General features: G+C 39.4%; 1 protein-coding gene, 1 long non-coding RNA gene and 1 pseudogene across 3 annotated transcripts in view; all 3 read right to left on the bottom strand.

Moving 5' to 3' along the window:
* Window positions 1-20,493, bottom strand: part of LOC146523013 (uncharacterized) — a 42,467-nt pseudogene extending 21,974 nt beyond the window's left edge. The window contains exons 1-10 of the transcript XR_014871147.1: window positions 20,427-20,493; window positions 19,816-19,926; window positions 19,557-19,661; window positions 19,273-19,362; window positions 19,047-19,142; window positions 18,606-18,704; window positions 18,277-18,375; window positions 17,846-18,037; window positions 17,694-17,762; window positions 17,431-17,529 (exon numbers count right to left, since the gene is read on the bottom strand). The product of XR_014871147.1 is annotated as an uncharacterized LOC146523013 (transcript). The remainder of the gene's footprint in view (window positions 1-17,430; window positions 17,530-17,693; window positions 17,763-17,845; window positions 18,038-18,276; window positions 18,376-18,605; window positions 18,705-19,046; window positions 19,143-19,272; window positions 19,363-19,556; window positions 19,662-19,815; window positions 19,927-20,426) is intronic.
* LOC146523015 (uncharacterized) lies at window positions 3,737-7,559 on the bottom strand. The gene is made up of 4 exons (XR_014871162.1): window positions 4,970-7,559; window positions 4,431-4,476; window positions 4,004-4,108; window positions 3,737-3,826 (listed from the first exon to the last, which is right to left on the bottom strand). It is a non-coding gene; the product is annotated as an uncharacterized LOC146523015 (long non-coding RNA).
* On the bottom strand, window positions 7,726-14,651 carry LOC146523014 (uncharacterized). Its single transcript, XM_085142890.1, has 6 exons — window positions 14,173-14,651; window positions 13,989-14,075; window positions 13,136-13,252; window positions 12,936-13,031; window positions 12,642-12,737; window positions 7,726-11,236 (listed from the first exon to the last, which is right to left on the bottom strand). Exons 1-6 carry the CDS (start codon window positions 14,182-14,184, stop codon window positions 11,120-11,122), a joined length of 525 nt encoding a protein of 174 aa, XP_084999016.1. The 5' UTR covers window positions 14,185-14,651; the 3' UTR covers window positions 7,726-11,119.
* Window positions 20,494-21,303: the final 810 nt, after the last annotated feature.

Below are 21,303 nucleotides of genomic sequence, written 5' to 3'. Positions count from 1 at the left end.
TCGCCACAGGAGCTACAGTCAGGCTGCCACTCCTCCGAGATTGCCAAGACTAGGAGCCTGCTATGAAGATGATCCATCCTACAGACAAGATGACAGGTATACTACCCCTGGTCACCCAAGCGGCCCTGACAGTCACTATCGTCCTCCTTATGGATATGGGTATCAGGATTTGAGTCATCAGTACAGGCGCTGTGGTAACTACCCAGATGACCGCCGACAGTGTCCGCCCAATCGCCTGCAACCAGGTGGGTGCCCTCAGACACCACTCTCTCTCAGCAGAGCCCAACCAATAGAGACTTATTGTGGACCTCAACCAACGATCCCCGACTTTGTGCACGAGGACCCACGTGAGTTTGCAAGATTAAAGTTAGCCCTAGATAACATACTTCCACTTGATGCTCCTGAACACTTCAAGTTCCAGATCTTGACAGATCACCTTAAGTGTGAAGATGCACTACTTGTAGCTGACTCATACAGTAACAGTCCATTCTCATTTGCTGACACCATGAGAGCACTTACAGAAATGTAAGGGCAACCTCAACATCTGGCCTTAAAAAGGATTACCAAACTGATGGATGGACCCAACATTAGGAATGGTGACATCAGAGCCTTCAAGTCTTTTGCACTCCAAGTCCGTGCACTAGTGGGTATGTTACACCAGTTGGGAGAACAAGGTCGGACAGAGTTGAGGTGTGGCTCACACGTATCTCGCCTCTTAGCTAAGTTACCTTATGACCTAAGAGCAAATTTCCAGAGATTTGTCAATCCCATCAACACCCCTATACCAACACTGCTTGATCTGGCTGAATGGCTTGAGTATGAGGTGCGTGTCCAGGTAATTGGAGACCAATACTGTGACCACTCGGACAGGGAGAGGCAAGTTTCACGAAAGGCCTGAGCATAGGTTTCAGAAGGCTACCACCATTCTCCATGGTAGTGAGCCCAGGAGAAAGACGGAAGGTGACATGTCAACGACACAAGAAAGGTCCAAGAAGTACTGCCCATTCTGTAATACGGTGCAGCATTACCTGAATCAGTGCAGTAACTTCAAACTCTTGTCGAAGGAGCAGAAGACAGAGTGGATTAAGGCGAATAAGAGGTGCTGGCAATGCGCCCGTGATCATCAAGCAGCTATCAAAGCCAAGTGTAAACCATGTGGGCGCTGACATCTTGAAGTTCTTCATGATATCAATACCAGCCCAGATGTTACAGCCTCTGATTCAACCAGGGCACCAGAGGAAAGCACATGCTTAGTAAGTTCTACCTCTGAGACACTGTACGTAGACCGGCAGACCAATAGCAGTCAGGTGCTACTCAAGCTAAGTCGTGTCATCATTAGGAGCAGTACCAAGATGGTTGAAACCTATGCTATACTGGATGATGGTTCAGAGCGTACCATACTTCTGCATGAAGCGGTTGATCGCTTGGGGCTGCACGGGGAAGCTGAGGACCTAGCACTCCGCACTGTCCGTCAAGATATCTGTACCATCCATGGTGTGTCATTCTCCATTTCTCCTGCCTCACAGCCTAACAAGTCCTTCCAGATCCACCGAGCCTTCACAGCAAAGGAACTTGGCCTAGCACGCCATAGTTACCCAATAAGAGTGTTACAGGAGCAGTACCGTCACCTTAAGCACCTGCCACTGCCAGACATAAAGGAAGTACAACCCCTTCTGCTTATTGGGTTGGATAATCCACATCTTCTCACTCCTGTGGAGCCAGTATGTCTAGGCCCTCCAGGTGGACCAGCAGCTGTGCACACCCGACTTGGATGGACTTTACAGGGTCCATCGAGATTCTAACACGTTAAGTACATTTTATTGTAAACGGCAGCCTCGCCTCTGTGTCTCTTCACCTCTGGGGCCTCACCAGAAGCTGAGCTCTTCAGCCATGTTGAGAGACTCTGGAATATGGATACCTTGCCATACCGGAGTGAGCGGTTCATTACCAGGTCCCGACAAGACGCTGAGGCCATTCAGAGACTTGAGGAAAGGACAATTCGAGTAACAATTGATGGAGTAAACCGCTATGCCACCCCACTACTGTGGAAGAAGAATCTTCCCCCTCTCCGTGCTACACCAGAGGCAGTTTTGCCCCAGCTTCGTGGTACAGAGAAGCGACTTGCCAGAGAACCACAGAAGGCAGCTGCCTACTCTCGGGAAATCCAAAAACTGCTCCAGGCTGGCTTCGTCACAGCTGTTGCACCGGAAGAGGCTGCAGTGAGTAACTGTTCGTGGTTTATCCCCCATCACATGGTGCACCACAATGGGAAGGACAGGATAGTGTTCAACTGTTCCTTCACCTACAAGGGTCAGAGCCTGAACAACTGCCTTCTTCCAGGGCCTACACTGGGAGCTAGCCTGTTGGGAGTCCTTCTCAGGTTCAGGGAATACCCAGTCGCCTTCAGCAGTGACATAAAGGGGATGTTCCATCAGGTCCGTCTGCTAGATGAGGACAAACCCTTTCTCTGTTTCCTGTGGCGAGACATGAAGGTAGACGAAAAACCCACCATCTACCAATGGCAGGTGCTTCCCTTTGGGACTACATGCAGTCCGTGCTGCGCTACCTTTGCACTTCAACACCATGTCCAGAAACACACTGAGCCAGGAGAGGATGCTCGTCTGTCCATAGAACGTAATTTCTATGTTGACAACTGTTTGCAGAGCCTCCCATCAGAAGGCCAAGCCAAGAAGTTGGTGGATCACCTGCAGTCTCTCCTCTTGGAGGGTGGATTTGAACTACGACAATGGGCTAGCAATGTCCACACGGTCATCAGCCACCGACCAGTTGAGTCCCAGTCAGAGGGTAGCGTTTCTGGCTCTCCCAGGAGTCAGCCGATCCTCAAGAGCGCGTATGGCACTGTAAGACTGATGCACTCCAGTACAAGCATAAGCAGAGCGTCAGTTCAGAGCCAACAATGCGCAACATTTATCGGCTGCTCGCCCAGCAGTATGATCCTCTCGGGTTTCTTATTCCATATACAACCAGGGCAAAGGTCATCGTGCAACACCTCTGGGACAAGAAAAGAGGATGGGATGATCCTCACTTACCTGAGAATCTGCTTTTCGGCATTTGTGGGAAAGTGAACTCGGCCAGCTCTCACAGATAATGCTGCCGAGATGCTACACTGACTCATGCTTGGATTGTAGTAACAGCCATCGAAGCCTTCATGTGTTCTGTGATGCCTCTGAGCGTGCCTATGGGTCTGTGGCATATCTACGCACCGACCAAGGGGAAGGAAAGGTCCAGGTGGCTTTCTTGGCTGCGAGGTCGAGAGTTGCACCCAAGAAGCAACTCTCAATTCCAAGGCTAGAGTTGTGTGGAGCCCTTACAGGAGCACAGCTGGCTTCTGTTCTGAAGAAAGAACTGACCCTTGACATCCACGATGTGGTGTTCTGGACAGACTCAACTACAGTGCTTAACTGGCTCCATTCAGATTCATGCAGATATAAAGTCTTTGTCAAACAATTTGTCATTTATCTAAGTTTTCCCCACTATCATGCCTTTATTCACAGACAATGACAGTCATTCATTTTTACACCATCTGTAATTTGTTTTTAGTGCAGCTGGTTCATTTCTCTCTCCTCCCCCTGTTTTTTTCCCGAGTTGCTATCTTATCTTTGTGTTTCTGATTCATCTCTGACTGAACTTTGTTGTTCAGGTTAGACTTCCCTCTGACACGCAATTCTGCTTCTTTTTTCATCGGAAGCAGATAAAAGTAATGTCCATTGTTTACTTACATGCTTGTTGTCATTTTCTGTTTCCCCTGAGTTCAAAGCTTCACTTGAATTCCTCTCAGTTGTCTTATTTTCATTTTTGCTCCCTCCTCGCAGAAACACAAAACATGGTAGATTAGTGTTTTGTTTGATTCTTATAAAGTCTTAAGTAACTTGGGTTGTATCTCTCATTATCCAACATCTTTTAAAATACCATTATAATGGGAAAAAATATTCATAGAGCTCATTAAACTTGTATCAAACTGGAAAATGAATTTGTAACTTACTGTTTTTCTTTTGCTTACACTTGTATGTGACAGTAACAACAAGAAGAATGGACACCGAGACAACAATAATAATGATGCAGTTGAGCACCGCAGGAGTCAAATTCTCTGAAGTGAAAAATTAAAGAAAATTATAAAAATAAAATAACTGTAATAATAATAATGATAATAATAATAATAATAATAATCTTCGATGTCAAAAACAAAAAGGTTTCTTCATAATCTTCTAAATTCCAGTAAAAATTAGCTACAAAAGAATTACTACTAATAATAATAATAATCTCCAATGTCAAAAAAATTGTTTCTTTATTTGTCATCTAACTGCCAGTACAAATTAGCAAGTGAAGAAAAGCAGAGTTTTCTGAAGACTTTTTAGACACATATAAACAAGTACTGAGCTTTACATTTGAAAATATTTGGGTCAGATTACCTGGGCTGACCAGAAATCCAAACCAGTTTTTTAGGCTCATTTTGTTCTGGAAAACAAGAAGGAAATAGTCACAATAAAGAGATATACCGCTGCATTCACGTTGAAATGAAAACAAAAAGTGGTTTAAAAACAACATCCTAATTCAAATTTGATGTATGCCACTATGTGATGATCTATCAACACTTAACTATGATCAGAATAATTTATTTATTTTGAATCAAAAAAGGTTAGAGTTCATGTAAATGATTATAATTATTTAACATAATTATGCTTTAACTGTTTCTTCTCTGTAGATGGCCTTCATTGCACACACACACTGTGTAATGTACAGCATAGAGGGATAATAACTATTACAATGTAGCTTGTTGTAAATTGCCTCACAAATAAACAAATACACCTTAGATCACCACAAAATCTGCATATGAGAACTAAAGTTTTACATGTTTGAGGCAACAAGTTGTCACTTAGAACCACAGAGACACACTTTATGTTTCTATTATACAGTAAATTATACAAACAACCAAACATAAAGTATTTACCTCATAAATTACACTGATGCATCTGATTCCTTGCCGTGAGTGAGGTTGTGCAGCATTTGTCCTTGAGCACTGGTTAAAGGAAACACTCACCTGCAGTAACAGGAGGTGTGGTTTCTTCAGAAGTCTGATGAGGAAAAGAATGTGTGTGTTGCAAACAAACGGTTCTTGCGAGTGTCCACATGTTAAAATGAAACTTCATTAAATGTTTTTAATGCCAGCGTGATGTGATCTGGTTAAGCTGTTACAAACCTTAGGCCTTGACCTATGATGAAATGTTTTCTTGAGTGTGTCCATACTTTGTTTCGGTTGTGCACACAAACATGTTTCCAGGACAGACACAAACTGACAAATCAACAAATCTTAAATCTTAACATTTGATCAGTTCCCTGCTTCTCTGGAAGCTGATGACATCATATCTGAGCTCTCATTATTGTTTGAGCATATAAGTACCCTGACATGTGATCTAAAGAAGGAAATAAAAAAGCAAAATATCTGGAATCAGTTTGTCTTCAAAAACAGAGTTTAAAGCTGTTTGTATGTTGTTTCACTAGTATCAGTTTTTCATGTATTACTATTTCAGAAAATCAAATAAATCCTCCTTTTAGTTTTTTGCCTTTATTGAAATCAGCTTTAGTTGATAACATTTACTGATATAATCTAAGAAAAAAGAAAACAAATCAAGGGAAACATTTCTGCACAGAAACACAAACAGGTTTATGACTACGTTTGGACAATGAAAGCATGAGGTCACCACAAATATTCAGTACTTTACTTGTCATAACAGCTGCTTCACTTCTTTATCTCAAGATCTGATCAGTTTCCTGTTTCACTGGAACAACGCTGTTTTAGACTGTGGTGTCCTGTTACAGCTCACAGATTAAATGGGATAAGCGTCCATGGGTCCCATGTCTTCCCAAGTCCAATCTTTTTGGACATTATTGTTAGTGGCTGTGGCAATACACCTCACAGGTAACGTTAGTATAACAACATGTGAATGATGACAATACTGAGATGTTGATGTTTATGTTTAGTATCTTGGTTTAAGATCTCACAGTGATAACACTTGTTAAATAGGGCATTACAATTTGTTTTGATGAGATTTGGTCATTAAGTATTGAAATGCACTTTGACATTTAAACCTCATGATGTTAGTGGACAAATAAATAAATAAATATCCTTTGCATTTTATCCACTGGCTGACTTTAAACCATGAAGCAAGAGGACAATTTGGACGATTCAAGCTCTCTGGGATCAATAAAGATTGACTTCATTCCTTCAAATGGTTGCTGACATGCACTAATCTGGATCAAAGACTGACGAGCAGGCACAGAGCAACACTGTCATCCCTGAAGCCGAGCCACAAATGATGCGGGCATCCAGAATTTTCCAGAGACTGTGACATACAAAAATACCACAAGAAATCGTATTTAGAGTAACTACAGTAGCTGGTAAAGCAATGTCCTCAATGTGGTTTTGAGTTAATAATTATCAGTTGAAACAATGAAGGTGTGCTCAACACTAAACAAACCACCCACACCCCAACACACATGGGGTCAATAATCCAACACAGGGCATCAAATAACCATGAATAAAATACCGTATTTCCCGCACTATAAGGGGCACTTAAAGTCCTTTAATTTTCTTTAAAAAATCAACGGTGCGCGTTATGTATGAATTCTGGTTGTGCTCACTGACCTCTAAACAATGTTATGTGGTACACGGCGCTCAAAAATCTGTCAAAAAATCTTTTACAACTTTGGTAAGCTACGAAGCCGCACTGCTTGATGGATTGTCGAAGCATTACGGCTGCCGTAGTCAGGAGCCTTGTGGAGTAATCTGGGTCCAAAACTCCGTCCATTTCAGGCCCCTATCGCGGTCTTGGGTCATTTGAAACAGTGTTTTGTGTTTATTTTCATTATTATTATTTTGTTGTTGTTATTATTATTCTTTGTTCTAGTTTATGCTGATTGTGTGTTTGGGTTTACACCCTTTGGTTCTTAGAGGTTTGGTTTTGTGCTCCCTCTGTTTTGTGTCTGCCCATGTTTTCCCTCTGTTCTGTCTGTACCGCATCTCTGAGTCCAGTCATTGCATTTCCTGTTTTAGTTTGAAGGTCTGTGTATTTTATCAGTGTGTTCTGTTTGTGCTCTCCCTGTCTCATCAGTGTAATCAGCGTCAGCCGTGTCTCCCAGCTGTTTCCTCTTAGTCCTGTTCACCTCTTGTATTTATTGTCTGCGTCTTCCTCGTTGTCGTGTCATACCCTCACTTTCACCGTGTGTTCTCTTTGCTACCCTGCCTGCCTGTTTAGTTTGTTTTTATACTCTCAGTTTGGTTAGTTTTCTGTTCGGTTGCTATCCAGCAATAAAGCTAAGTGTTTTGAGTTATGTTTGCCTCCGTGAGTCCTGGATTTTGGGTCCTTTCTCCCTGCCTGCCTGCACAGAGCCATGACAGTCCCAAAGTCAAACGAACACTGCGGCATCACTGAGAGTTAAAAGCATTCTAAATTCTTCCATCTTTAATAAAATCATCAGTGTTGCTGCTTTACCAGGTGTAACGATGAAGTTTAACATTCAGGCATCCATGAAAACAGAATTTATTACAATTTGTTACATTTAACAGAGTTAGAAGTTAGCAGGAAGTTAGCTCACTAGTTTTCGCTTAAACATGATATACCATGTTTGTTTCTTTGTATGTTGAGAGAAATGTGTGTATATATATATATATATATATATATACATTTCTCTGCCACTGGATAAAATTAAAGATTTTTTTTCTTTTTTTATCTTGTTCTTTTTCTTTGTCATGCTCAGGTCCCTTTTAGTCATCTTGTCTTTTCTATTCAGTGATTTGAGCTGTTTTTTTTTTCTTTTGCATTCTTGTCTCTTATTGATGTTTCTTTTGATTTTCCTAAGTCTCCTGTTTTGCATCAGGTTTGTTTTCTGTGTTTATCAAGTCAAAGGCTCTTGTTGGTGCCAGTATTTGTTTTGTTTGTTTTTGGGGGTCTTTTAGAAAGTTTAGGTGTTTTCATATATAATGTCATTTTTAGGATGTTTTCTTCCTCTTTGTGCTTCAGCCTTCTTTTTGACCACATACTCATTTATTTCCTTTTAATGCATTCTTCTACCATATTTCAAAGGCTTATGTCGCAGGAAAACATAAGTGTCTCTGGACTGTTTCACCACATGCATCTGAAATTTGATTATACCCTTTCCCCATCCTCTACTGATATTTTTTTTGCATTAGGTATGAGACTTTATCAGAGGCAGACAGACTGTTTCACCTGTGCATTCAAAGACTTGTAGACGTAGTGCATCACATCAAGGTCTGCATCAATAAGCTGAACTGAATTTACCTGAATAAAAACCTGAATAAAAAAAAATTTAAAATAAAAATTACCTGAATATTGATCAGTGAAAGAGGATCTGTATCCTCAGGCCAAGTTCTACAAAAACACTTAATAAAAAAGATTGGATCGGCCCCTGTTATTGTCTCCTCCTGAAGGCTCCCAGCTGCACTTTACGGCCTTCTCCTTCTTCCTTCAATTGCTTCACTCAACTGCCTCCATCTGCATGTCTCCTGCCACATACCCATGAATCTACCTCTACTCCTCGGCACATATCTAAACCATCTAAGCTTCTCCTCTCTGACTTTATCTCCAAATTGCTGAGTTTTGTGTCTGATGTACTCATTTATAATCTTGTCCATTTTTGTCGATCCCAGTAAAAATCTTAACATTTTCAACTCTGCCACCTCCAGTTTTACAAGTCAACATAAATTTAGTCAATTTATGAATCCCCGTTTAAGAGAAAGATCAACAATTTTAAAAATAAAATGCATTTGAACTCATAATATTTTCAGTTAACAACGACAAGCTGAACTGTAGTGTGTTTATTTAACTCTGCAACAAAAAATCTATACATTCCCTCACATGTATAAAGTAACTGACTACCAATCCCAAAACAAGGAAAAAAGAAGAAGGCTGCACTGCTAATGTGACTAGACCATAAATGACTCAGAATTAGAGAAGGGGAAATTATTTTACACATAAAAGATAAGCAAATGCGTAAAAAGCTTTACGCATAAAATTCTTCCTCTTCAACATAAAGCTGAATTGTAGTGTTTCTGTTGTCTGGACCAATGCATTCAGTCATAGGAAAAAGGAAGTTTTACGGGATTCTGGGTAGTATGCAGTCATGTGTTTATGATAACTTTTTGCAGTATGATTATCCAAATGTGCGGTTGTACATTGTGTCTAAACATCTCCCCTTTGGTCTTGCTTGTCCAAAGGACATTGTTTGAGATATTTTGTGCTCTTGTTCTTTTTAGCGAGAAGATACTTTCTTCTTTCAACCCTTCCAAATACAGTAAGTGATACTTGCTTATTCATTTAGTACTATATATGTCATTTTACACAATCTGACCTAAAGGTGAGTTTGCTTGCATATCCTCGGGGGACGATTGTATCATTATATTAACACATACCCGGAAGCTCCATAACTGCATTGGATCAAAGACTGACCAACACAACAACTTTTATAAATGTTGTGACACTTTGTGATGATCCGTTTTCTGCACCTGAATGACAGTGACTCTGTAATTTCCTATGGAAACAGTAAGGATGTACTTTTCAAAGGACTGAATGGGGATCTGTTAAAACTTTATTTTCACAACTGTGTTCCCTCATCAGACAATTTAACTTTGAAGGTTTTAGTGAAATGTTTCCATTTTCAGATCATGAAAACAGGGACATTCTTCTGTCAAAGGACAGATGTGTTTCAGCCAACACGTTCTCACTCCCAAAGCGTAACATTTTACGCTAGGTGACAAATCGTCAACATATTACATTTTCGGCTACCCACCCTGTTCCTAAATGACGACCTCGGAAAAATGAGGAAATATGAGAACTGTATGGACTCAATCTACACATGTTCGCTCTTTTTCTTCAAATCACTTAGAAACACGCTATTTAACATCATTGAAGTCCTGGTTAAGCTCAAGAAAAAGGTTATGGTTAGGGCTAGGGATAAGGTTAGGTTTAGGGCTGGAATACAGGGCTGGAACGTCTATTACCGCGGAAGCGTCATTGCACTGGATTTCGCCCATAACCCACCGCGTACCATAAGAACGCCGAAGGTCTCCTTTCGCGTTCCTCAGGAACGCCGTGGGACGTGACAAAACGTCGGCATGTTACGCCTCGGGAGTGAAAACGGGCTCGTTTCAGCCCACCATGTCACACAAGGATAAAATCTGGGGTCTAGGTAAGGCCTCAAGTGTGCCACAGTGAACACCAATCAGTTCGACTACTGCTTGAACTGTACCAGTGACCTTTGCCTGAAGAGAACATGGTTTTATTTGGTAACTGAAGTTGTATTTGGGAGCAAAGAATCAGAGAGATTTGTGGTAAACAGACAAACAGCTGCACTATGTGTGCACTGTACCATCAACTGGTTATTACTAGGAAACACACTTTTTTCAAGAAATTATTTTCCAGGGAAACAAGTTTGTATGAAAGACAGGGATCAGGCCTTAGGACAAACGATGTGCAAATGCTCTTTCAAAGATAAGATACATTTCTGTTCTAACAGTTTCAGCAGAAGAGACTTATCAAGAGCTATAAAAGATAAAAGTAAATAGTCCAAACTGAACAGAAAATACTCTTAACAAAGAATATTAAATGTATATCCAATCTTTCAGCTATAAAACAATAATAATAATATTAATAATAATACAAAGTCACACAGTCAGAATAACGACAGAATAGTTTCATATGTGACTGTTACACTAATAATTAGTGAACGAAGCACAAAACTAAATGTGAGTATGATAAAGGCCAGTGACAGCTAAGTAAACATATACGTGAAACATCAGAAATTAAAGTACAAACATCTGCATTGAAATCCTCCTGCTGTCACAGTATTACATTACTGCATAGATTGTCCAGTAATACAAATTCACAGTAAGAAAAAACTGTAGCCTTCAACAATTCTGAAATTGATTCAATAAACAATCATGTAAAAGAAATATTCAACTACTGACATCAAATATTTATAAAGCTCACTGTGTGTGTGTGTGTGTGTGTGTACGGCATTCAAACAGAGATCAGTTAAATAAAATTCAGGGGATTTTTTTCTTTTTTGCCCGTGACATTGTTATTTATAACTGTACTTTATTAATTATCCGGAGCTTTGGTTGTTCTGTTGGTACCAAATGTTCATCTTCAGAGATGTCACATTCTTCAGCCTCCTCAGGTTCTTCTTTGGCTTTTTGTAACTAAAGCAAAGAATTAATGCACACAATAAGAACCACTTTGTCATGGTCTGGGTGTGTGGCTGTAAAATTCCGCTGAAAGTCTGGTGTCCACCCATGGGCAGAGCCTACAACCTCCCTCACCTGAAGCTGATTGTGGCAATCAGGTTGGAGATTTAAGCTGCTTGCTGACACTGCTTCCTCGCCAGTTCGTCAACTACCCTATGTTGGTAACCAGGCCTCACGCTTCATGTCTATGATTCTCAACCTAACCTTGCAATCCTGTGGCCTGCAGTGTCGTCTTGCAAACTTGTGTTCTAGTTACTCCTGGAAATTCCATCACACTGAACCACTCATCTTGGAAATCTGGTTAACCCGCCTGCTTTCAGAATCATCTCCTTGCCTCACCTGCCTGCCCTCCTGCCCTTACACCACCACGGGATCTTCACCGCTCAGGACAGCCGACACACACCACCTAACCCACCTGGACCACACCACCTCTCCTTCAACGCTTCCATCTCCCACCTGCACAGTAAGACGAAGATTTTCATAGCTTCCAGTCTCTCCAGAACTCCTCATTGGCTACTGCTCTCCTCTCTTCCAGTACGCACCTAATCACCAGCCAGCTGCCGCTGCTTTCTTGGACCTGTCCCCTTGCTTATCCCTCTCCCCTGGCCAAGACCCTCATGCCCCATGTGTCAAGCCTTAAGTCAAGCGCTATCGTAAACATCATTTTTGTGCTAGTTAATAAACCTTTGTTAAACCCTTTCCTCAGCCTCCGCTTTGGGTTTTCTGCACGTGGGTTTGATCTTTGGTACTTGGCCTCCGGCCGTTTTGTGACACACTTTTACCTTTGCAGTGCAACCCTCTGAAATGTTCAGTGTGGTGTTTCATTTTTTGGTATGAATCTGAAACGTCGTAGCTTACACTAAGCTTTCTCTGCTCATGAATTCCACTACAATTACTGTATCCTTTTTTGTTGTTGTGTAGTTGTAATAATAATACCTTATCTTTGGTGCTCACAAAGACACAGCAGTGTAATTATTGGAAATACTTTTGTGATTCTAGCCCACAGTGCATAATGTAATAATTCCAGCCCAGCTGGCTAAAACAGCCCAGCTTCCACTCTTTCTTTATCCTTTAATAGCAGCTTTTTCCTGATCTGAACAGAAGTAGGTGTGGCTTCTGTACCTGGGATAACGTGATATATGTATTACCTCTCAGTGACATCATACAGAATTTAAAAAAAAAAAGTTTAAAACTGTCTCAAGCGAACGCTTTTGGCTCACACATATTACTTGTACATGCAATGACCTCGTTATCTAAAACATTGGCCATCCTTAAAATGAGCATGGAGCATTAATACATAAAATGATTCATAATAACAAAAATAGGAAAATAGAAAAGATCTTTAAAAATGGGCACATACCTGGTTTATCTTGTTTTCCAGCTCCTGTTTCAGGGCCTTTATATCTTCCTCAACCTCCTTCCTCCTCTGCTCTTCGCCCCGAATCTTCTTCTTGAACTGGAAGAGAAGAAAGAAAGAAAATGCTATATTATATACATACATATAAATTTATTTATTTATATATACATATAAATGTAATTTTAAAACTAGAATTCATTTTATTAATCTTGTGTTGAACATTTATGGTGAGATTTTGTTTCACTTCCCTCCTGTGTGAAGCGTGTTTTTCAAAGAGCAGATTATAAACTCACTGACCTCCTCCTTGTATCTTTCTTTTAGTTCACTCAGCTGTCTCTCAGACTTTTGGCTCACCTCTGTGAGAGTCTCAAACTGACACTTGGACTCTTGTAGCTAACAAACAAAGAAACATGTAGGATTTTGAACAAATTGTAAAGCCTTGAAAAACACACAAAGATTATGGTGGATATGTAGATCTTTATATAATGAATATGCACCTCTTTGTTTTTATTCTCCAATTCATCCTTCAGAGTCTGCACATCTTTCTCAGCTTTCTCTCTGCTCTGCTGTTCATCCTTCAGCTGCTGCTGGACTTCACTTACCTTGATTTCAAGCTGGGAGGAAAGAGAAGAGAATGTAAGTCTTTGAAAATAATTAGAGAAGATGAGACATGTCCTTTTTTTGGTTTAATAAGGAGATTTACATTTATTTGTTTTTTGTTAAAATTTGGATTTGCGATTTGGAAAAAAGCAATAATGCTAAAATTTATTATTGTAGCATTATGGCTAAAATACATTATTTGTCTGATGCAATGTTGCATCAGACAAATAATGTATCTACATGTATCTACACTTTATTGCTACAGCAGCACCTTCAATATTCTCGTGTTCAAATGTAGTATATGTTACTTGTTAAGTACAAAACGTACAGCTAATGTCTGAATAAAACTGAATAAAATAGTTTTCTATAACTGTGTTTGAGTTAACACAGCGGTCCCCAACCCCCAGGCCTCGGACCGGTACCGGTCCGTGAGTCGTTTGGTACCGGGCCGCGAGAGTTGAGGCTCAGGTGTGAAATGTATGGTTTTCAGAGTTTTTATCGGTTTTCAGCGTTATTTTGTTATCGTTTTTATCGTTAACTTGGTTTTCCTGGGTCTTTTTACATGTGTTACGAATAAATCTTTTTTCGGTACCGGTACTAGTTTTATTTTGTTGTATTTATCCGCGACACCTTAAAGGCCGGTCTGTGAAAATATTGTCGGGCATAAACCGGTCCGTGGCACAAAAAAAGTTGGGGACCGCTGAGTTAATATCATATGAAAAATGAATACATTAAAATCAAGGAAATAACCTTCTTGTTTTGGGCCTCAAGCTCCTTCTTCAGGGAATTCAGGTCTTCCTTATTTCTCTGCTTCTCTTCATTGAGTGTGTTTTTAAACTGGAAGGAAAAGATGATCAAAATGAAACAGGTCAGCTATCCCCAGCCTTTGGTCACGTATGTATCATTAGGCTAAAAAGGGGGGATTTCCACATACCCGTTTCCACATCTTCCTGATCTCTGCATTCTTCTCCTCCAGCAGATTTTGGGTTTTCTTCAGCTCGTCAATAGTATGACTTGTGTCCACATGATCAGCTGATGGCCGATTGATCTATAAATCACACAAACAAATGAGATTTTTAAACTAAGACACCTCATGTTTTTGTAAATCTAAATTGAGACACAGAGTAGCAAATCATTTATTTTAACCCATTGTGCCAATTATTCACATTCATGAATCTTTCAGACAGATTCAGTTATAACAGTCCAGTAACACCAGAACTGAGTAAAGCTGTTGATGTCTTTTGAGACATGAGACAAAACTACAGGGACAAATGATAATGAATAAAAACAATTACTGCAATAAATGTAATGAACACAAATATCAGTGATAATTTGTGTCAGCTCCAGAGCAGCAGCTGAACCCCATTAATGTTAGAACACTGAGTGGATATGATATCAAACTACATGTAAGAGACAAATATGAGATGAACTCATGGAATTAAACTAAAGGAAATAACCTGTTTTTTTATTGGTTTCCAGCTCTTTCTTCAGCGTCTGCACATAATTATCTTTCATTTTCAACTCTGCAACCATCTCTTCAATGACTTTCAACAAATCATCAGGGTCACAGGAAAGAGGAGACTACGACAGGCAAACCAATAGACACAAATCAGGATAAAACGTGTGTTCAAAAAAATCTTATCAAAGCAGCATTTTCCACTGTAAGTGGTTTACAATCACAGTTATGTAAATATTTAATATATGTAATTGAAAAATAGCCAGCAGGGCCTAAGTTTTATATCATCACTCATAATTATATACAGTAACAAAGGTAGGACGGCTTAAACATGCTTAAAAACATTTGAATTTTGCTGTAATAAAGCCCATAACTGCTGTCTGTGTCACACTGTGATTTGGCTTCCTTATGTCGGATTATGATATTACTTTATGCAATGTTAGACCCCTAATTAAAGATTGTGAATTATTATGTAGTTTTAGTTTGCATTATGCTCCTGAATTAGAAGAAGGTGATAACTATTACATTTGGTAAACTGATTTGCATTACATTAGACTGCTGATTTATTGTGAATGAATGATATTGTTTTATGATGCATTATACTGCTGAGTTATAAGAAATACTGTTCACAGAAAGTCATCACCTTATTTGTCTGGTTAGAAGAGAACAGAGCATACTGCCCCATCTCATCAGGAGCAGATAAACAGGGAGCCAAGGTCGTAGCTTAGGCGCTGTGTGTGAGAAAGAATGTGAATGTTTAGGCTTTTATGATGAGGTGGGGGCCACTAGAGGCTATAAGAGTTTGATCAAGGCTCCACCATTTTGAGATCTGATGCTGTCTGCTGTATGGTGTCCATCTCCCACGCATGTGTTCATTAAATCATCGTTTGACTTGACCCGGCCGGACCAGTGTGGTTATTTTGGGTTTTCCTCCTGTATCCATCCTCAATATTTGAATCCGTAACACTTATTAGTTAAAAAGAATAATAAAACAAAACATAATGAATTTATTTAATGCATTTCAAACTGAAATTAGTTGTACTATCTATAGATACAGTAAAACTTAAAATGAAGGGAATAACTTTTCTGTCCTGAAGATGCTCCTCAGTGTCCTCCCTACTCTGTTGCTGTGCACCCGGGAGCTTCCGCTCAAACCTGCCCACTCTGTCTATCACCTCGTTCTTGCTCTCCAGCCTTGTCTTCACTTTAACATCCACCTTCCTCTGCTCCTCACCCAGAAGCTGCTGCTGTGCTGTAGCTACTTCCTGATCTAGATCAAAATCTGTTTACATTTTAATGCTAAAATGACTTTTTGCTTCTCTTGAAACCACAGGTTTGGTGGAATGGTGCATCAGCAATGATGACTTACCAAGTCTTTGCAGGAGAAACATTTTTCTACCTTTATTAACTATCAGGTAAAAAATATATGAAAATAAACCTCATATAAGCTAAATATAAAAGGATACGTGCCAATTAATAAACAGTAGAGGTAAGACATCCACCTCATTTTCTTTGGCCTGCAGTGTTGTCTTAAGGTTATCCAGCTCTTTTTCCATCCACTGATAATTTTTTTTCGTAAGAGATCAGCTACTGATCAAATACGGCTGTGCACCCTCAGTTTGTTAGAGACTTTTTTTTATTGTTAAAAGACGACGTTTCCTTCTAACCATCACCATGTGCTCACCAACTGTTTACTTTATCTCCTGACATTCAAATGTAGTTCTTTAAAAAGTACCATATCATGGTTGTCCTGAGTTAGTGTAATATAAGCAGTGTTGGTAAGGTTACTTTTAAAATGTATTCCATTACAGATTACAGAATACATACCTCAAAATGTATTCTGTAACGTATTCCATTACGTCACTCAATGAGAGTAACCTATTCTGAATACTTTGGATTACTTAACATATTATCATGCATTTTACAACTACGTGAATGTACTATTGTTGTGATTTATTACTGTTACTGAAGGTCCGCGGCTCTGAACCGTAGTAAAGGACCTCTGGCTAATACGTCGGTTCGTGTCGGGCTGAAAACTAGCTTTACTTTGTTGTCTGGGTCACTTTGCTAGCGAGAGACAGAGAGAGGCCTTGAAAGGCTGCTCCAACAGAGCTTATTGTTTCAGAGGAAAACACGAACACGGTGTACAGTCGAGTCTTAATAGCTTACTTACAACTGGGCTCGTCAGGCACTCTTCTTGGCTGCAGTGGTTATTATTATATTTACATGCTTCCAGCTCCCGTTTTTGCTCGATGACAGCTCGTACTTTCCCTTTTTCTCCCTCCCTCGCTCACAGACACATAACGAGTATGGCAGTCCATTCTCCCTGCAGCACGGACTACACTGCCCATGAAGCTACATTCTGCATCCTGCCTATTAGCTTAGCACAACAACAACAAAAAGGCCTCTCTCACCCAGGAAACACGCAGAGAGAGAGCGTCACCCTGTAACCATGGCAACCGTAACGCTGCCGCCTGGAACAACAGAACGTAGCTGTCAAACAAAACCCAAACAGGCCTGACCCGCGACAATATGAAACAGGGAAGTACCGCCGTGTAATCCATTTATTTCAACAAAGTAACTGTATTCTAAATACCACCTTTTTAAACTGTAACTGTAACGGAATACAGTTACTCATATTTTGTATTTTAAATACGTAACAGCGGTACATGTATTCCGTTACTCCCCAACACTGAATATAAGGTCATGTGTGCTGTAAGAGGTGATGTTGCTTACTTTGTTCCTCGTGGTGACAGCAAGGCTGAGGTTCAGCTGTGAAGAGGCCTCCTGCTTTTCTTTAAGTGTGTCAGGTGTCATCACCTCAGTTTTATCCAACTAACAAACAGAAGTACAGCTGAGAGGATCAATTATTCATTCATTTAGGTTAGCATACAGCTACGCGTGGACTAGATGACAACTGTAGAAACATCTGAGCTGGTTGCATGCATTTAGACCACTTCATTCATGCTCTCCAGCCTCTTCAGTATCTGCATCCTCACCTCATCATTCCCCCTGCGCTGCTCCTCACACTGCAGCTGCTGCTGTGCCACAGCTACTTCCTTATCCACCTGAGATTAGAGAAAAAATGTTGGAGCTTTTAAAATAAATGTTCAAAGTTTTGGAAGATTTAATTTGCAAAAATGTTACCCACAACATGGTTTGGTGAATTATTCTCCTGTGTCTGCAGGTTCTTCTCATCTCCTTCCTCACTCCGGTGTTCATCACTGAGCTTCAGGGCTGCAGCTTCTTTTTCTTTGGCCTGAAGCTTCCACTTAAGGATCGGCAAGTCTTTCTCATTTGACTGATCCTTAACATGAAGTAGTTCTTCTACTTTGTCCTCCAGCTGAAATATAAATCGAGAAACACACTGTGTTATTAAGCAGGACATTAAAAGGCGAGATTAATACAAAAAGAAAACAAATCTGAAACTATTTTTCTTTTTATAGTATATAATACTGAGGTCAGAAGTCTTGACATTTCTCTGTTATAAATTGGTATATTATATAAGATTCAGGTGAATCAAACAGCCCTGACATTATGTGTGCATGTGTTACAGAAGAGTGTATGTTTGTGTGTGTTTACCTTCTGCACCCTGCTGATGGCGAGCTTAAACTTCAGTTGTGAAAAAGACTCAGGGATTTCATAAATGAGGTAATTTCTCAGCCATTTAAATGTCTCCAGCTAACAAACACAAACACAGTTAAGTTAGCACCATAGCTTATACTTGGCCTCAAGGTTGAGGTTTGAATAGCCAAATGAAGCATAAGTCTGTGCAGGGGACACATTTTTCAAAGTTGCTATCAGGTTAAACATAGATATCTGAAATCTGATATATCTGAAAATAAACCTCATATAAACTAAATATAAAAGGATAAATGCCAATTTATAAAAAGTGAAGTGAAGAAATCAACCTCTTTTTCTTTGGCCTGCAGCGTCCTCTTCAGGTTATCCAGCTCGTTTCCCATTGACTGATTTTTACCACTGAAAAACTGATCAACTGTGTCTTCCAGCTGAAAAAAGAAAAGTGTTTGAAATGAGTGATGATCATATAAAAAGACTTGAAGCAGGATTTTTTTCCCTTGATTTTAACATATAAAGTAAGACAAAGATCAGCTACTGATCAAATATGGCTGTGCTTCCTCAGCCGGCCTCAGTTTTAAAACAAAACCTTTCCTTCTAAACATCACCGAGTGCTCACTGAAGGGGTAACTGTTTAATTTATCTAATGACATTCAAATGTGGGTCCTTAAAAAAACTACCATAAGGTGGCAGATGTCATTATTTGGTGTAATATAAATAAAGTTATGAAGTTAATTGTGTTCATGTGTTCTGTAAGAGGGGATGTTGCGTACTTTATTCCTCCTGGTGACAGCAAGGTCAAGCTTCAGTGAAGAAGTCTTCTGCTTTTTCTTAAGCATGTCAGGTGCCATTACTTCATTTTTCTCCAACTAACAGACAAAAGCACAGCTGAGAGGATTAATAGTCCACTCATTTGAGACCTGAGCATAGACTAGATAATAACTGGGGAAACATCTGAGCTGGTTTTGTGCATGCAAAGCTGTCCGAGGGCAAACACACCTCCTCCTTTGGTGTACTGATCTCCACACTCTGCTTCTCTGGTTCAGGTTTGGTCTTATTTAAAACCTCATCTGACTTTGACAGCTGCAGCTGAAAGTCAGTGTGAGTGTATGTGAGCCAGCATGATTGTTTGGTGATAGAGCAATATAGAGTTGCATTATCGTTTGTTATTCTGTTCCATAATTTAGCAGTGTTACCATTAGGTTTTAAATTAAAAAGAAAAAATAATTTAAAATTGATAACATTTAAGATTTAAAGACTAAAGTATTAAAGCAGAGTTTAACCTCAGCATTGTCGGTCTTCAGATCTTTGTTTGGTGTCTGCAGGTCTTCATTCTGATCCTCAACCATCCAGGCTTCAGCTTTTACATCTTGACTCTGAGTCTCAGACTGTTTTTTAAAGTAAAAATGCAACAAAAAAAATCTGAATTTTAGAGGTTTTAATTTCTCTTCCGCTTCTGTTGGTGTAAATCATATTTAAGTTTTTACTGGGAGTTACTGTAAACTGTAAAAAAGAGGATAAATAATTAGAAACTCAATGTACCTCATTCCCCTCGATCTCATTTGCCTTCAGAGTCTCTGCCTTCACCTTCTTCTCAACCTCCTGCTTCTCGTGCCCTTCATCCTTCTGACTCTGAGCTTTTCTGACTTTGGACTGGGAGAGAAATGTAAAATAAAAAAGTTGAAGTAGTGAAGCACACCATTTAACATGTCTGTGGGCAGTTTGGCTCAGCCAATCTTTTCTGCATCATAGGTGAAGACAAATGAAATTAAGAGTTGTAGGTAACAAATCCACAGGTGCATAATTTCACAAACTATAAAGACTGAAACAAGCTGTCAAAAGTCAACAAATCAACACCTCTAAAAACTCATGTTTGCTTTACAATGGAGTCTCACTGGTTGGTAATTTTATTGTGGTATCTATTTCTTCATTTGTCTAAGTTTGTCCTTCTATCATGCCTTTACTCACAGCCATGACAGTCATTCATTTTTACACCATCTGTAATTTGTTTTAGTGCAGCCTGTTCATTTCTCTCTTCTGATTCAGCTCTGACTGAACCTTGTTGTTCAGGTTAGACTCCCCTCTGACACACAATTCTCTTTGTTTCTTTTTTCATCTGAGGTAGATAAAATTAATGTCCATTGTTTACTTACATGCTTGGTTTCATTTTCTGTTTCTCCTGAGCTCAAAGCTTCAGTTGAATTCCTCTCAGCTGTCCTATTTTCATTTTTGCTCCCTCCTGTCAGAAACACAATACCTAAGTTGTAGATTAGTGTTTAGTTTGATTATTATACAGTCTTAATTAATCTGGGTGATCTTGTGCTTTATTCAACATCTGTTAAAATACAGTTAAAATGAAACAAGTTATTTATATAGCTCATTGAACTTGTGTCAGACTGAAAAATGAATTTGTAACTTACTGTTTTTCTTTTGTTTACACTTGTATGTGACAATGACAACAAGAAGAATGGGCACCGAGACAACAGTAATACAGATGCAGATAAGCACCGGAGTAGGAGTCAAATTCTCTGAAGTGAAAAATTAAAGAAAATCATGAAAATAAAATAACTATAATAATAATAATAATAATAATAATAATAATAATAATAGAATGATAATAATAATAATAATAATTTTCTGAAGAGTTTTCTGAAGTATTTTTATACACATATAAACAAGTACTGAGCTTTAGATTTGAATATACTTGTGTCAGGTTACCTGGGCTGACTGAGAATCCAAACCAGCTTTTTAGGCTCATTTTGTTCTGTAAAACAAGAAGGAAATTGTCACATTAAAGAGATATACCTCTGCATTCATGTTGTGCTCAAAAAATGTAGATGTTTAAAAACAGCATCCTAACTCAACTTGATGATCTATCAACACTTAACTATAATCAGAATAAATTATTTTATCTATTTTGACTCAAGAAAAAGGGTAAGAGTTCATGTTAATTAGGTTGTAATTATTTGCCATAATTATGCTTAAACTGTTTCTTCTCTGTAGATGGCCTTCATTGCACACACACTGTGG

This window comes from Neolamprologus multifasciatus, chromosome 3, assembly GCF_963576455.1.
Source record: "Neolamprologus multifasciatus chromosome 3, fNeoMul1.2, whole genome shotgun sequence".
NCBI classification, from domain to species: Eukaryota; Metazoa; Chordata; class Actinopteri; order Cichliformes; family Cichlidae; genus Neolamprologus; species Neolamprologus multifasciatus.
This window is presented reverse-complemented; position numbering and strand designations above follow the sequence as displayed.